This window comes from Gorilla gorilla, chromosome 5 (genome assembly GCF_029281585.2).
Source record: "Gorilla gorilla gorilla isolate KB3781 chromosome 5, NHGRI_mGorGor1-v2.1_pri, whole genome shotgun sequence".
NCBI classification, from domain to species: domain Eukaryota; kingdom Metazoa; phylum Chordata; class Mammalia; order Primates; family Hominidae; genus Gorilla; species Gorilla gorilla.
This window is the reverse complement of record NC_073229.2, coordinates 192,319,494-192,337,334: the sequence shown is the minus strand read 5'-3', so window position 1 is coordinate 192,337,334 and position 17,841 is coordinate 192,319,494. Positions and strand designations below refer to the sequence as shown.

Genomic DNA, 17,841 nt, shown 5'->3' with positions numbered 1-17,841 from the left:
GGCTTTAGAGGCCAAGCAAACCGTCCAGGGATGCAGAGCTGGGAGGTGACAGAGCCACCATGGAAACCAGAGTCCATCTGGTCCTGGAGCCTGTGGTGGGGAATCCTGGGGGCCGCGTTTGTGTCAAATGAGATGCCAGGTTCGTGAGGCTGGCCCCAGATGCCCCCTCCCTGCCTGACACAGCTCCTCATGCAGAGTGTGGTGGACAAGCAAAAACAGTGGTGAAGAAAGAGGGAGCCCGGGGGGAAAGGAAAAGCACGAACTCGAGGAGGCGGAGGTGGCAGCTCTGTGTGAGGCCTGGTGGCTCTGGGGCCATACGTGCCCAGCAGCACCTCCCCAGCTCACGGGTGGGATCCGCACTGGGCCCAGGCTGACCAGCTCCCACTGTGGGGCACTCACACCCTCTGCCCTCCTGCCCACAGCTACTTCTGCCGGCTCCCGAGTTTCCCGGGGCAGGGCCTTCAGGGCCCAGGGTGGCCTCTGGGGAGAGTCTGATGAGGACAGCGAGTGCCTGCTGTGACACCTGGTGGCCGCCGCACTGCAAGGAGCTCCTCTGTGAAGCCTGCCCTGCCTGATGGTCTGGCAGGAGTTGGAGGTCCCATCCACATTCATGAGGGTGCTTTGGAATAAAGCCAGGTTTATTGAGTCCACGTGAAACCTGTTTATTTCTAAGGATATATGCATTATAAAGCAAGGACAAGAAACACAGTTTTAGGAGAAAAACTCATTAATGCATTCAATCCGGCCTCCTCTTCCCCTCCGTCTGGGAGCTGGCGGCTTCTTTCGGGCAGGGCCTCGCTGGACTTGCCGAGCTCGGATCCCGAAACCCAGGCCCTGCAACGTCTGTGCCAGGTGCCTCTGGCTGGGAGAAATGCAGAGAATCACCAGTAACTTCACGTCACCTCCTTTAAAATAGAAAAACAACATGCAAGCTGGAAAGAAGAGCAGCATCTGAAAGTGCCAACGTGCTGGCAACCAGGGCCCGAGATGGGCGGCTGCAGAGAGGGCCGCCCGGCGCCCCAGCGGGAAAGTGGCCACGTCTGGCAGGTTCCTGGGACAGGGGGTCCAGGAGGGTCAGCAGCCGGTCACTAGCACCCCTCACCCGGGTCCGGGAGGGTCAGCAGCTGGTCACTAGCACCCCTCACCCTCCAGGAGGGTCAGCAGCCGGTCACTAGTACCCCTCACCCGGGTCAGGGAGGGTCAGCAGCCAGTCACTAGCACCCCTCACCTGGGTCCAGGAGGGTCAGCAGCCGGTCACTAGCACTCCTCACCCGGGTCAGGGAGGGTCAGCAGCTGGTCACTAGCACCCCTCACCCTCCGGGAGGGTCAGCAGCCGGTCACTAGTACCCCTCACCTGGGTCCGGAGGGTCAGCAGCCGGTCACTAGTACCCCTCACCTGGGTCCGGAGGGTCAGCAGCCGGTCACTAGCGCCCCTCACCTGGGGAAGCTGCAGGCCTTCTACTCACACTCCTGTGTCCCAGGAATTGGGAGGTATGAAGTCAGCCCTAGGTTGAGTCTGCACGTGACCCTGCAGGACGCTCAGCCCCCTGGGGCTGCTCTTTCCAGATCTCCCTCATGCCCACACCTGCTGCTCACGGCCCATGGCCCTGCGGCTCCCTCAGGCCCCCCTGGGGCAGGGGCCGTGTGCCCAGGACTTCTCCTCCTAGGGAATGCTGTCTCTTCCTGTTTTTCAGGACCCGTAACGAGGGTTAAAAATTACAGATGAAAACCAAAAACAACGAGAAGGAAGGGAGAGCTAAGGGGGATGAAAAGTGCAGACCCCAGAGGCCAAGGCCGGGGCTCCATGAGGGACCTGCTGGCTCTCGGGTACTGTGTGCCCCACGGTGCCGCCCCTGAGATCACGGGTGGGCTGTGCACCTGACCCAGGTCACCCTGTCTCTCTGTTGGGGCTGCGAACTTTGGAATCCAAGAGTACCAGGTGGTCTCTCTCTTAAAGGCAGAATCCAAAAATATGCTCCTGTGAACAGCCCTGTTATTCACCGTGTGGAGGAAGCCAGTTTGCCATGAGAGGGGGAAATACCCCACAATGAGAGACAGGGAGAGTGTCCGGAACATTCCAGCCTCCCCGAGTCCCGAGCACCAGCGGCCCCTCCACCACCTCCCAGGGTGGCCCTCCCAGGAAGGAGGAGCCCCCCCACTGTGGTGGCCATGTGCCCCTGCCGTCCTGCGGTGGCCGTTTCTCAGGACAGGGCCTACAGGGCCCAGGGCCACCTCTGGGGGACTCTGCCTGCACCCTGAGTCAGGAAGAGCCGCAATGCTTCCTCGGGTCCTCCCTTTCAACCAGTCTGGAGTCTGAGTCGGGGGAGGGGGCACTAACTGAGCTCCCCAAAAACCGCAAAGCCCAGATCCAGCCACAGATGGATGACTCCACACAGGGGCCGCCTGTGCCCCACCTGGCACTGGTGCTTAATCTGCTGCGTCCAGGCTTCTGGCACCTGCCCCCAAAAGACCCAAGGAACTTGTGGCCTAAGCAGGTCTACACAGCCGGAGGGACCCAGGTCACACACGCAGCAGCAGCCTAGAGAGCCCTCAGCTGCTCTGGCGGACCCCTGGTGAAGAGAAAGGCCAGGGCTGCCACCCTTGAGAAACTGAGCCCCGACCAGGAGGCAAGTCACACACAGACCGAACAAGCACGCAACCAGGCCAAGGTGAGACAGCGCAGGAGAATGACCACCGTGCCGTGGGAATGCCAGCTAGCCACAGCGAGGGCACAGGAGGTGCAGGGGGTGCATGGGTGGCCCTCGAGGACGTGCAGGCCAGACGTGTGTGCACGTGTCCTGGGGTACGTGGTCCCCCATCCTGGGGGATTTTGGGGAAAACAGTTACCGAGGCAGTCCTGAAGGAGGTGGGTGAGCCTGCTGTTCCAGTATGGGACATGGCTGCGGTGCTCCAACAAAGCCCCCAGGACGTCTGCCAGGGCCGCAAGGCTGCGGTTGATGCACCCCGTCTCCCTCAGGGCCAACCCGGTCACTCCAGACACACCTGGACAGGACCGCCACGCACCATCACCACTTGCACCAAGAAAGGAGGCAGGAAAAGCAAAACCAGCTCCTTGGGAGGAGTGGCTCTCAGGCAGGTAGAGGGGAGGCCATGGATGGGACAGGCATTAGAGTGAGGGTCTTTCATGGCTCTGCTCACAGCTCAAAGTGAGCTCCTGCTGGGAACTCAGGTTTTCTCTTCCCAGAGGGCCAGTGTGAGGAACATGACTCTCGGGTTGCCGGGGTAAGAGAACCAATCCCTGATAATGTAACGGGATTTGGAACTCACCTGTGGAGGGGGAAATGCCTGGCTCGCCCAGAGCTTCCCCGGGCTGCCTGGTTGCACATCCAGCTCCATCAGATCATAGGCTTCTGCAGCACCCACCCCCCAGGGAAATGCCTGCCCCTGCTCACCAATGCACTCGCTGCCGGCCAAGTCCACGAGCTGTAGTCGAGCCTGCACCTGCTCCTCATGCCCTGCGGGGTTCCCGGGAACCAGCTGTGGAGCCAAGGCCCCTTGAGAAGCTCTGCGGCTCCTTCCTGCCCTTCCTGCCTCTGTTTGCTCCCTGGGGAGGGTGGCACTGCAGGCTTGGTCTGCTGCAAGGGACCAAGGAGCGACGAGGAGGAAAACAGTTGCATGAAGCCACGAGGCTGTGCTTTGCCTCAGTCAGAGCCGAGAAGCTTCTGAACTGCACCCTCCTGCCCACACCTCCCACCCCGTAAGAAGTGGGATTTCCACAGAGGTCCAGGGGATAGTGGCTTCTCTGGGGGAAAACACAAGTTAGAAAGCAGCTTTCTTCACTGTGGAAGGTTGAACTAATGCCTAATTGGCCCAGAGGAAATCAAATAATGCTTCTTAGGAAGACTTGATAATCATGTTAATTAAAATCCCACTCAGAAAATCTATGAGCCCTTTTAGAAATAAATTCTACAATCTGTCCGATAATCTTCCACACAAATCCTAAATAAAGGGCTCTTAATTTTAATGCAAATGTCTTTGTAGTGTGTTATTCTTAACAAACTTCTTAGGTTTTTTAAAAAAGCAAAATAACATTTATTCACTGTGCAAAACATAGAAAGTATACACAATTTTTTTTAAAGGACATGAAATCCAGTCTTATTCCCACCACCACTGGCAGCCACACCTCCCCTGTGTCGGGAGTGTTTTTGGTAGAGATTGTTGGTGCTCCCTAAACATCACACACCTGTGCCTTTCCAGCCCCTGCGGGTACAAGGCCGTGTGCCCAGCTGTGGCCCACTCTGGGCTGGCCAGGGGCTATTGTCAGCACCTCCCCGTCACCTCTCCTTCCCTTGCCCGAGCAACCTCGGAGGCCAAATGTTTCAAGTGCCACGGCGGCAAGAAGGATGGGGAATGTTCAGCCACGCTGGCCTTCAATACGAGTGAGAAATGGCCTTTCCAGTGTCAACCCACTGAGACCAGGTTTTGATGGGACTACAGTCTCATGTTCCGGCCCCAGACCCGTGGCTCTCCAGGTGTGGTCCCCCGAGCCGCATCCTTGCAGAAACGCACATTCTGGCTCCAGTCCCAGCCCTGCTGAACCTGAGCGTGGGTGGTGTCTGCTATTAGTTCCCACCACCTGCTGCAGGGAATTGGACGCAGCTCAAGTTTGAGAGTTGCAGCCCAGGCTTCACAGGCCTGTGTTCTTTCTGTTACATGTGGGGAAAAGCAAGAGAGATCAGATTGTTGCTGTGTCTGTATAGAAAGAAGTAGACATAGGAGACTCCATTTTGTTCTGTACTAAGAAAAATTCCTCTGCCTTGAGATTCTGTTAATCTATAACCTTACCCCCAACCCCCTGCTCTCTGAAACATGTGCTGTGTCAACTCAGAGTTAAATGGATTAAGGGCAGTGCAAGATGTGCTTTGTTAAACAGATGCTTGAAGGCAGCACGCTCCTTAAGAGTCATCACCACTCCCTAATCTCAAGTACCCAGGGACACAAACACTGCGGAAGGCCGCAGGGACCTCTGCCTAGGAAAGCCAGGTATTGTCCAAGGTTTCTCCCCATGTGATAGTCTGAAATATGGCCTCGTGGGAAGGGAAAGACCTGACCGTCCCCCAGCCCTACACCCGTAAAGGGTCTGTGCTGAGGAGGATTAGTATAAGAGGAAGGCATGCCTCTTGCAGTTGAGACAAGAGGAAGGCATCTGTCTCCTGCCTGTCCCTGGGCAATGGAATGTCTCGGTATAAAACCCGATTGTGTGCTCCATCTACTGAGATAGGGAAAAACCGCCTTAGGGCTGGAGGTGGGACATGCGGGCAGCAATACTGCTTTGTAAAGCATTGAGATGTTTATGTGTATGCATATCTAAAAGCACAGCACTTAATCCTTTACATTGTCTATGATGCAAAGACCTTTGTTCACGTGTTTGTCTGCTGACCCTCTCCCCACTATTGTCTTGGGACCCTGACACAACCCCCTTTTTGAGAAGCACCCACGAATGATCAATAAATACTAAGGGAACTCAGAGGCTGGTGGGATCCTCCATATGCTGAACGCTGGTCCCCCGGGTCCCCTTATTTCTTTCTCTATACTTTGTCTCTCTGTCTTTTTCTTTCCTAAGTCTCTCGTTCCACCTCACGAGAAAGACCCACAGGTGTGTAGGGGCAACCCTCCCCTACAGTTACATAACTGGAATCATTTTATATACTACATAGTTTGAAATTTTGGTTTTAAACTGAAATTACACTCATTGTTTCTTCCATGACAAATGCATGTACTCCAAGGTGCATTATGCCCTGCTTTTCTTTCTGCATTATATTTTATTCAGCAGAGTGTTTTCCTCCCTCCCACTCTCACTTTTTCTTCTCAGCCTGGGATCCCAGTGGACTTTTGGGTTTGGGATGCAGATACTGAAAAGGTGTGGCTGCTGTTCCCATGCTGGGTCCCATGAGAGGCCTTAGATGCTGCAGGCATGCTGATTTTTCTTCTTCTTCTTCTTCTTCTTTTTTTTGACAGAATTTTTGCTCTGTCGCACAGGTTGGAATGCAATGGCACAATCTCGGCTCACCGCAACCTCTGCCTCCTGGGTTCAAGCAATTCTCCTGCCTCAGCCTCCCGAGTAGCTGGGATTACAGGCTTGCACCACCATACTCAGCTAATTTTTGTATTTTTAGTAGAGACAGGGTTTCACCATGTTGGCCAGGCTGGTCTCAAACTCTTGACCTCAGGTGATCCACCCACCTCAGTCTCCCAAAGTGCTGGGATTACAGGCGTGAGCCACTGCACCTGGCCTGATTTTTTTTCTTCTTAAGTGGGTTTTTCTATTACTTGCCACTGACCAAGCACAAATGGTGACTTACCAGTGCTGTCAGAGCAGGAGGCTGTGGTTAGAGTCACCGTAATTATCAGGTGAGACCTGGAGGAATCTGCGTGCACCAGGGTGGGGTGCTTTGCCCTGAGCTGCAGACCTCCATGAACGAGCTCCATCAGTTTTGAGGCGCTGCCAACAGCCCTACAGACAAGGCAAGCAGTGGGGAACACAGTGAGGGCGGCCCCCCTTACCTAAGGCAACTTCCAAGCCTCCTCGGCTCAGGGAAGCCTCTCACATGAGCCACGCATGCCAATGGGGTACTGAAGCCAGTCTCAGGCACACTAAAACATGGTAGAGCAAACTTTTTCCTTTTGAGACCTAACCAACCTATAGCGTCTCTAATTGCTGACCCTGAAATAATGGACTGTTTCAGAACAAAATCAGAGGTTGCTAACCTTTTCAACATCACCTATTCCTTTATTTATTAGAGCCTCCAGGAACCATGTTTTAAAAATATTTTGTGTATCAAATCTGATTTATGAAATAAAGGTTTAACCCATTTCCCCATGTTAGTGGATGAGATATGACTGCTAATCAGAGCTCTTAATCAGCAGGAGATAACATTTCCATCACAGTCTGTCAGTCAAAGGCTCAAATTTTGGGTGACTTTGTGTGACCGTATCAGGGTTGCATGGATGATTTGCTTCAGCTCTGTGAAACATTCAGCATGGCTGGCGGGCCCTTCCCTTGCTGCCTCCGGGGCCCAGGATGGGCAGCCTGACCGGGCCCTCACTCATGGGGAGGGTTCCTTCTGTCACCTCCCAGCTGCACCCCCACTGGGGCAAACCCACCACATCCATGTGGATTTGACAATAGGGAACTTTGAGGAAAATACTTAATATGGGGGATCCTCACTTTTACAAGAGGATTCATTATCATATTCTGTGAAATACTGATATTTACAAATGTGGATGAGTTCATCTCTCCTAGCCTGAGTAGGGTGGGCAAGTTCTTTCACCTCCACAAGTCTGCTTCCTCATCTGTGAGATGGGATGATGCCCATCTGAGGGGCTCTTATGAAGGTTTTTTTAAAGATACATTTATTTGTTTATTTTAATTTTGATTGTAAAAAATATTTTTGTGTTTTTTTTTTACTTTTATCTCTAACAGCTTTAAGATATTAATGACATGAAAATTGTGTATGTTTAAGGTATACACCTTGATATTTTGATATGCGAATACATTGTGAAATGATCACCCATTCCAGCTAATTAACAAATATATCATCCTGACATAGCCACCTTTAAAGAAAGATCATTCTTACAGCAAATTGAGAGTTGTGCAACACATACAAAGCATGAAAACACACAAGGAACCACTCAGTGACAAGGAGCACTGATCGGGCCACCACGGCCGATTCTCCTTGGGATCCTTGGGTGTGGGGAGCTCGTTTAGAGACGTGCAGCCTCCTGACCAGTTGGGAGGGGCAGGTGCTGTTCTCACTCAGAGGCCAGCAGCACGGGGCAGGTGCAGTACTCACTCAGAGGCCAGCAGCACAACCTCTGTCCGTCCATCCTTGGCTGTCATCACCTCATGCTTGACCCCCGACACTGCTGCAATGCTGTCTTTGGCCAGAAGGTCAAAAATGTCATTATTGTAAACTTCCACTATGGAGACTTCAACCTTTGGGCTTCTTGAGGTATTTTCCGAAATGAGCCTGCGAGAAAACACACAAGAGAAACTTACAGAAAGTCTCACATAGTGATTTTCAGTGTAAGCCAATCACAGCCCCAGACGCCCTACAGGATGCTCAGTAAGACTGCTGGGGTCTGAGCAGAGGGCTGCACGTTACATACCCCAAGATCACTCAGGGAAATAGGGTGTGCCATTTAGGTTGTAGGGTGAATACGTATCTTGGGAGCAGTTATTTTATCAGAGTTATATTTAAACCAACATCTTTGCAACCAGTACACTGAGGATTCTAAACACACAGGGCGAAGAAGCCTGAATATCCCATGGCTGTGGTCTAGAAATTACCATGCCCCATTGACCGATCACTGCAGACACCCAAGGCAAGCTGCAAGGATGTTCGGGCCTCTAGCACTTCTCCAGTGATGGGGTTTGTTTATTTTAAAACTTTTCCACTTCAGGGAAGCTTGAGTCCAGAGTTTATTCCAATTCCACTTATGCCTTCCAACTGCAACTTTCCTGCAAGACCCGTAAAACCAGCTCGGGCTCTTTAAAAGCAGCTGCACAGCCGGGCATGGTGGCTCACACCTGTAATTCCAGCACTTCAGGAGGCTGAAGTGGGTGGATCATGAGGTCAAGAGATGAAGACCATCATGGCCAACCTGGTGAAACCCCATCTCTACCAAAAATACAAAACTTAGCTGGGCGTCGTGGTGCATGCCTGTAGTCCCAACTACTCGGGAGGCTGAGGCAGGAGAATCGCTTGAACCTGGGAGGTGCAGGTTTCAGTGAGCTGAGACAGAGCGAGACTCCATCTCAAAAAAAACAAAAAGCAGCTGCACATCTTATTTTGCTCCATGTTTTAAAGAACTATGTGCTGGCTTGTAGGAATGTTTTTAAATAAAGATACTACAGAGAGAGAGAGAGAAATAAAACCTTAATCCCACAACAAGAAATGGGTGAGTGCTAACCCTGGATTCCCTCCCTTCCTCTCTCCTCCCTCTGGCTTTCTGGTTTGTCTCTGACAAAACTCCCCTTCCAACCTCGTCACCAAATAACAAAGGCCTCTTTCTTTCTGCTGGAGGTGACCGCCTCTCTACCACCTGCACGGTGATGTCAATCCGATGGTGAGCATTGTGCTTTTCTTGTTCCTAAGGCTATTCTGAGAACCGGGCGGGAAGTCCTGAGTGACAGGATGCTATCTGTACTCGAGGGAAAATCCAGCAGGAATGTTTCCCACCCAGGCGCTGCCAGGCTGAGTTTTTCATCCAGCTCTAGAGGAGTTTTGTCTTCTAATGACAAACAGTCAAGAAAATGATGAAGACTAAAATGAAAGAGAAAGTAAGTAAAACTCTCAGGTAAAAATCATTATTGGCAAAGCATCAAGATTTGGATTAGACAGTTTCAGCACTGGGGTTTGCTGAGAACACTCTGAGTGTGGGCAACAGTGAAACATGAAGTTAGCTAAGCTACAGATTTTATTTTACTTTATATTTATTTATTTATTTATCTGAGACAAAGTCTCGCTCTGTCACCCAGGCTGAAGTGCAGTGGCACATTCTCGGCTCACTGCAACCTCTGCCACCCAGGTTCAAGTGATTCTCCTGCCTCAGCCTCCTGAGTAGCTGAGATTACAGGTATGCACCACCACACCCGGCTAATTTTTGTATTTTTAGTAGAGACGGGGTTTTGCCATGTTGGCCAGGCTGGTCTCAAACTCCTGGCCTCAGGTGATCCACCCGCCTAAGCCTCCCAAAGTTATGGGATTATAGGTGTGAGCCACTATGCCCAGCCTAAACTAGTTTTTACATTCTCCTCCTCTCCACACCTTAGGCAAAAATGCACCACATATCCAGAAACTTAACCTCCACACTTGGGCCCATCATTTATGTGTCAGTTTGTCTCTTTGAGTGTCACAAAACCTAAGTTAGAGATTTCTCAATTACGTAATACCAAGGAGTTAATTTGAGAGATTTCCCACAAGTAATCATTGAGCTGTTGACTAGATTCTAGGGACAATGGTGAAAACCACAAGCTTCAGTCTTAGCCTTTAAGAAGCAAAGTGTTGAGAAGGCGAGACACACACGCAAAGGACTCCAGGTCCTGCAATGAACAGTGTGATTCCAATGCAGGCAGCTCTCCTGACTCTGTGGGGCGGGGAGGGGCGGGGCCATGCTTTGTCTCTGCCATCTGTTCCTGCCCATTTTCTACTGGGTCATAATTACCCGTTTCCACTCTAGACTTTTTAAAAGCAGAAAACTGATCACATGAACTTTTGGATCCCTTGTGCCTCTGACAGTGTGTAGCAGGTGGAGAAACATCACACACTCCTGTTGATAAGGATGACAGCGGAGAGCAGTCGGGAAGGAGGCGGTGTCAACAACCAGGTTTAGAAGAAAGGAGAGAGGCGTGCTGAGCCAAGGAATCCAGGCAGTAGCATTTTATTTACTTTAAAACGACAGGAAATGGCTTATCTGGTGACTTCAGCAATCTAAGAGTAGTCCTTTTCAGGGTAAAGGGTTCCTGTAAACTATCTCTGATATCAGCACTGATGTCATTGTGGTTTTGTATCATTTTGGGCAGAGGGCCGTTTGCAACTTGAGTCACGAACACCCAAGCTCACCCCCAGCCCTGGCCCAGCGCACCCCTCTCCAGGTCGTGTGTGGATGTGATGAGGGAGGACACGGTCCGTGTCTGCTCCGATTCTCGTTTCTGCAAACGACGAAGGTGAGGTGTAGGGAGAGTACGGCCTTGCCCGGGGCCACTCACTTGGAAGAGCAGAGATTCTGAGACTCTGACTGAGGGATTCCAGTGCCGCAAATCACCGTGCCCTGGAGGGAGACGCACAGCACCCGAGACTCAGAACAGCAAAACGGAAAAACCATTTTAGAAACGAGGCGACTGAAACGCTTGCCAGTAATGCGATGGGCCCATTGGTAACGCTGATTATCCGGTTTCTGGAGAGGCGCAGCCGCCTGGCCATCTTCCTGATGGATCTTCCCGAACACTTTTAGGCAGTTAACAGCCCTTCCCAGTGCTGCCTCAGCTCAGTTCCCGCCTCCTCCGCCGCGCCGTTCCCGCCCCCACCGCAGCGCCGTTCCCGCCCCCACCCCGCAGCGCCGTTCCCGCCCCCACCGCAGCGCCGTTCCCGCCCCCACCCCGCAGCGCCGTTCCCGCCCCCACCCCGCAGCGCCGTTCCCGCCCCCCCCCCGCAGCGCCGTTCCCGTTCCCACCCCCCCCCCCCGCAGCGCCCTTCCCGCCTCCTCCGCCGCGCCGTTCCAGCCCCGGCAGCCCTTTGCCGCCCTGGATATGCTTCCGTCGGCAAATTCCAGAGCCAAACGGAAACGCAGCCGTGGAACGTAGGACGCCTGCTCTCACTGGCTGTGCATCGTGCATCTCTAAGCCCAGCTGAGGGGGGAAACGGCCTCGGAAGCACGCACGCAGCTCACACTGGGAACACTGCGAAGCCGACGTCCGGGACGTGCTGCCACACCACATCGCCCCCTTCCACCACGGTGTCCCCGCTCTCACGGACGAGAAGAAACGCGGCGGGGGGTCTTGAAACTCCCACCATTCTCTCCCGCTTTCTACCTCAGTTCCCCAGTGCTCTTGCCTGAGCCTTTGTTTCTGAAACTTAAAGAGTTTGCTTAGCAGAAGGAAAAATGACTGGTTGAATATTTAATGACATGCACCATCCATGCAAGCTCGAACTCCTGACCTTGTGATCCGCCCGCCTCGACCTCCCAAAGTGCTGGGAATACAGGTGTTTGAACCACCGCGCCCTGCCACTGAGACGACTTTTTACTATTTTATTTTTCCCTAGAACTAACTATGTTGGTGAAATCATGACACGGGCAGTGGGTCTCTTTCGAGAATGTGCTAACGGGTTGGGAGCATCTTCGCAGGCCATGTTGGCTGGACCCCTAAAGAGAAGCGGATGCATACACTCCTGATGGCGGCAGGAGGAAGGGCGACGGAAGGACGACGGAAGGACGGGAGTTTTCCCTCTGTGCTTCCCATTCCAGGACAGAAGACCTCCATCCCTCACCATCCCCCACCTCCACCCCTGCCTAAGGAACCCTGTAACTCGGGATCTCTTTCAAGAAGTTTTGTCTTAGCCAGGCACGGAGACTCATGCCTATAATCCCAGCACTTTGGGAGGCCGAGGCGAGTGTATCACCTAAGGTCAGGAGTTTGAGACCAGCCTGGCCAACACGGCGAAACTCCGTCTCTACTAAAAATACAAAAATTAGCTGGGCGTTGTGGTGCACACCTGTGATACCAGATACTCGGGAGGCTGAGGAGGGAGAATCGCTTGAACCCAGGAGGTGGAGGTTGTAGTGAGCTGAGATCACACCCTTGCACTCCAGCCTGGGCGACAAAGCAAGACCTTATCTCTAAAAAAATTTAAAAATAAAGTTTAGTCTTAATGATAGAATTTCAACATAATTTCATCACAGGAATTGGTAGCAATAATGCCCAGAAGTATGAAAGCACTTGATAGTGTTGAATGTATCTGATGAGATTATGGGGTTTAATCACCTTCTTCAAATGGTAATAATTTTTCCCACGTGATAACCAAGGTGCTGACCGCCTGGCTTCCCTGCCATATTTCTCTGCCCCACTCATCACCATCAGCAGTACCTGAAGAGCTCCTCAGCCACTCTAGGGATAATTCCTAAGTCACTCCGTAGGTCAAGCGGCAGAACAGGGCCGTCGTCCGAATGGCGTCCCAGCACGGTATAGCTCTTTCCGCTGCCCGTCTGTCCATACGCCATAACACAAACATTGTACCTAAAATTCAGAGCAGATTCAGTCCAGCAAAACACACGTGGGTGCCAAGAAGATTCCAGGAAAAATTTTCACTTGTATGAGAAACTTCAATAAATTTCATTTCCTATTCCCCTGTTACTCCATTTCTTATAAATTAGGTTTTCATTTAACTACAACTATTTTTTGCATAATCCATCCTTGTTGCTATCTTGTTGTACGACATTGGATTAAACGGTATTTGCACTGACACACACACAGCGTGGGTTCATCCATCCCGGTTTCTCCTGGGTGTTTTCATCTCCCCATCCACCAGCTCAGCGTTCACATAGGGATTCTGACCTTAGCAAGGCCTTCCTAAATCCCCACACCTTCACTGTAACTATTTTTTTTTTTTTTTGAGACGGATTCTTGCTCTGTCACATAGGCTGGAGTGCAATGGCGCAATTTTGGCTCATTGCAACCTCTGCCTCCTGGGTTCAAGCGATTCTCCTGCCTAAGCCTCCCGAGTAGCTAGGATCACAGGCATGCAGCAGCACGCCCAGCTAATTTTTGTATTTTTAGTAGAGACAGAGTTTCGCCATGTTGGCCAGGCTGGTCTCAAACTCCTGGACTCAAGGGATCCTCCTGCTTTAACCTCCTAAAGTGCTGGGATTACAAGCATGAGCTATTTTTGCATATGTTTCATACAAAAAAAAATTTTGTACTTTGTAATTGTTGTGGACTTTGAGGTGTTCATGTCTACAGTCAATCCACATGTGCTGAGGTCCTCTCTGTGACAGTAGCACCTGCTGCCTCTCGGCCCCAAGACTCTCAATTAGCTGACTGCAGCTTATTTCAGAGAAGTTAACTACCAACATCCCTACATTTCCTTCCAATTGTGCTATTTAGCCCAAAATATCAATGGGAGGATCAGAAATATCTGGAAGAATATTTAAAATAAGTATGATAGAAAATCATCCTCTTAGTCATGATGTTTAAGATGTTCATGGTTGTAAAGGTATGGGTCCACCTGGCCTGATGCTAAGTGGGTTCATGCCTCAGAGCAGGATCTCCAGCCCTGACCCCCCATCCGAGTCATCTGGGGAGATTCAGCAAGTCCCGCACTCAGAAATTCTGACTTAACTGGTCAACTTGTTATGCCCAGACCATTAGTTCCCCAAAGAAGACCACCAGAGTCCAGAGTCAAAGCCAAGCGGCAAGGATCTTTATTACAAGTTCGAACCTGGTCCCTCCATTCCACAGCATACAAGAGGGCCCTGAACAATGCGAGTGTTTGCTTTTTATAGCCTGAAAGTTACAGGGGAACAAAGGAATTCTTTTGGTTCCCGCTCCTTCAGTAAAACTTTGAACGGCTGTCTCCTTATCGGAGACTTTCCTGGTGGTGTTTGTACTGGGCTCAGGAAGTTTGAGAGATATATGGCGATATGTGGTGAGATGGGAAGATGGGATGTGTTTGTACTGGGCTTGTTTGTTTTGAGCCCGGGGCTGAGGAATGTGCCCGGCTCCTTTCAAACTGTGACTCCAATGTATCAATACCGGTTTAACGTGGTGCACCCACCACAAGTCCAACAAATAAAGGTTGTTGTTTTGACAAAATGATTGTGAGACAGTGTTCTGATTGACATCTAAGTCTCCCCTAGAAAAGGACAGGAAAAGCAGCAGAGCCCAGTCCTGGGGCTGACGGTTTGAGTCACTAGGGTTGACTGTTACATTCCAGCCACAAGAGCCTGGAAACCACAAGCTCCCGCCAAGCTGATCAGGCCTCTGCGTTAGCATCCTGCGAGTTTTCCTTCCAGGATTAAAAAGTCTCAAGGCATTCATAACAAAACCCCACTATAGGCTATGTCTCTTCCAGCTTCCCTGAGTTCATTTACATGCATTTCTTTGTGTGGAGAATATCTTTGACTACAACAGATAAATGGGTTCTTACAGGAGTCTTTCAACCACTTAAGAATGAACAGTAAAAGGAAACTTCCCAGAGAAGGAAGCTGTAAACCAAAAATACAATTCTAAGGCCCCCCAGCCGTCTGAATGGACTTCCTCCTCGGCCAGGGCACTCTAAAATTTAACCTCAGAGTCTGGTTCAGGCCATGATGGGAAGTGGGGGCCGGACAGGCCTCATGATACCCTCCAGCCTTAACATCGACACAGATCTTACATCTGATAAGAAACATCTACGCTCTGTTCTCTCTGAAGCTGCTACCTAAAGGCTTCCTCTGCAAATGAGAACTTTAGTCTCCATAATCCTTTACCTTAACCCAGACATTCCGGAGCCAATGTATTTTTTAAATGAATTGGATTGAAGTCTCATGTCTCCCTGAAATGTACAAAACCAAGCTGCGCCCGACCACCCTGGGCATGTGCTCTGAGGACCTCCTGGGCCGTGTCATGGGCCACGGTCACTCATATTTGGCTCAGGATAAATCTCTCCCAATATTTTACAGAGTTTGACTCTTTTTGCTGACAAGACTCAGAACTCAAACTAACTCCATCTGTTTCGCATTATCCTGGAAAGGCAGTTCTGGCAGTGATCACTGTGACCACAATGTCTTTTTTATTTCTGGAATCTGCTTACTTAAAAGATGCCTACTTAAAAAGAGACTCCCCTATCATTTTCAAAACCATTTTTTTCAGATGGGTATAAAAATTCCAGCCCTCTGGAGGAAGAGTTGAAGCAGCAACTGCATCATGATTGGCGGAGCGGCCCCGCGTGCGTGCGTGGTCAGATGCAGGAGCTTCCTGAGTTGACCCTACTCGTTGGATCATGTGCCTTTGGGACGCGCAGCACACTGTGTAATTACAGTTTCTAGGTCCTTGAGTTTCCTTGAGGTTGGCTGTGCAGAAGTCTTTGCTGGACAATGCAAGTAAGTCTTCGTCAGGAACTTTATGTGGACTTCTGCCACAAAACTGAGATTCTTCAAAAGGCCCCTGAGTGGAAAGTATTGGCTTAAGGTGTCTCCATTAAGTAAAAAAAATTCTTCATTCCTAAATTACAGCCTGCTGCCTTTGACATCAGTAGTTGCATATTGCAAGAATAGAAGGCTGATTCCCAAAGGGAAAAGTCCCTAAATCTGACATTAACATTCCTTACAGATTTTTTTTAAATTCTGAAATGTTAGAATCCCAGAGAGAATGGCAGCTGCACTCACAGGCTTAAGCCCACATGCACTGTAACTAAAGTGGAGTTTGGAATCCCAGGTGGATATGCTCATTTAACAAGCATTCTCCAAATCATTCTCACTCCTTTTCCCAGGGTGCGGAAATAGTCTCCACAGATGCAAGCGGAGTCCATGCTGGGTGACCCACGGGCATGCTCTGCAGTGCTGTAGAATGCTCAGACTCTAATGCTACATTCTCACTCCACAGCACAGTGAAGCTTCCTTATATTCAAATGTAACTATGATGACTGGCCTTAAAAATATTTTAACTCACCCATCCAAGAGAGACGTGAGTAGGGGGCACACATCTCCAAAGACCACGCTCTGAGACTGCTGGACCATAAACCCTGAGAGACAAAGTGAAAATGCTGCATTAATAGAAGAAGCAGAAAGCTGCTCTAGCATGCAGACTCAGAAACCTGGGAACACAACGCCCCATGTACTTCCCATCCCCCCAACGCCATCAGGATTCCTGGACAAAAGATTAATCTGTGTTATTTTTCAAGATAACAGAGGTTAATAAAGAGTAAAGATAGTACTTTCTGCTATGAAAATGTAATAAGCATATATGAAGTGACAGATGCTTGCAAGAAAGGAAGGAAGGAAGGGGAGGGGAGGGGAGGGAAGAGGGGGAGGGGAAAGGAGAGGGGAGGGGAGATGAGAGGGGAGGGGAGGGAGGAGGAGGGGGAGGGAGGGAGAGAGAGAGGGACAGAGGGGGGATATAATTATCCCATAACTAAATTAGCTCTACTTTAGAGGGCCCAATAATCACAATGTAAAAATCCCACTCTGAGCAATATTTGATATATAACATTTGATTTTTATGTTCAAGCTCTTAAAAATCTTGTTTTCCTAGGCCCCAGGTCAGTTCAGCAGAACTTGAATCGATATCATGGGACTGGATGTCCGCTCTGAAAAGGAAACCTCATGTGGTTCTGGGTCTATAAACAGGTACAAATAAAATAGGAAGCAACGTCCAAAAAATGCCGTTTCCTGCACAATTTGAAAGAAGCCTGGAGCACGGTGAGAGAACAGGCTCCCTGGCAGCTGCCCAGCACTGGTGCTTGGTTGCACTTGGTCAGGTAGGCTTTAATGTGAACCTCAGTTTCCTGAACTACAGGTTTTGACTTAGCTGGAACCAAGTTTTTTCCTTCCTTCATTTTCAAGTGTGTCCTGACGCTCAGTTGATCCACGTCGCCTCCAGCAGCGGCATTAATTTGACACGGAGGGGGGGACCCTTATGAGGTGTTCCACATGCATAATGTAGAGGGTGTGGTGAGCACTGTGTGGGAAGATGCTCAGGGCTGAGATATTTTTTAACTTTTCACTCAGAAAATACACCAAGATACAAAAGTAGAAAGAATAGAAAAGTGAGCTCCATGTGCACATAACCCGGCTCCAGACCCAGGCCTGGCCTGCTTCTCACACTGAACCTGACCTGAGGTCCATGTCATCTGGGAAGGCCAGGACGGCTCCAGACCCAGGCCTGGCCTGCTTCTCACACCGAAGCTGACCTGAGGTCCATGTCATCTGGGAAGGCCAGTATATCTGTAAAGGATCATGACTTGAAAACATAACAGTATTACCACGACCATCCCTTAACATGAATGTTAGTTATTCCTTAACACCATCCAAAAGTCAGTGTTCGCATTTCCTTAATTGTCTAGTTAAGTTACTTTTTCCAGTTGGTGTTTTAGAAATAATAATTCATCATGGCATCTACATTGCACAGGGTTGCCGCCTTCTAAGTTTCCTAATCTATGGCAAGGGTTGGCAAACTATTTCTGAAAAAACTAGATCGTAAATATTTTAGGCTTTGTGTACATCTTACCTTTAAAGAATACTGGAGTTTTTCCCAGTAATAGGAGGGAAAAGTCCAAGATGCCAACTACCTGCAATACTCTTTACCTGCAATACTGTTTAATATTGCATTGAGCTATGATTGGC

At 50.2% G+C, this 17,841-nt stretch overlaps 1 protein-coding gene across 1 annotated transcript; it reads right to left on the bottom strand.

Moving 5' to 3' along the window:
- Positions 1–649: 649 nt before the first annotated feature.
- Positions 650–17,428, bottom strand: KIF25 (kinesin family member 25). The gene is given in 10 exon segments (XM_055390581.1): positions 650–771; positions 774–905; positions 2,848–3,003; positions 3,414–3,596; positions 6,324–6,475; positions 7,815–7,991; positions 12,608–12,757; positions 16,169–16,225; positions 16,227–16,241; positions 17,333–17,428. Coding segments are annotated over 10 exon segments (1,149 nt in total). The 5' UTR covers positions 17,425–17,428; the 3' UTR covers positions 650–736.
- Positions 17,429–17,841: the final 413 nt, after the last annotated feature.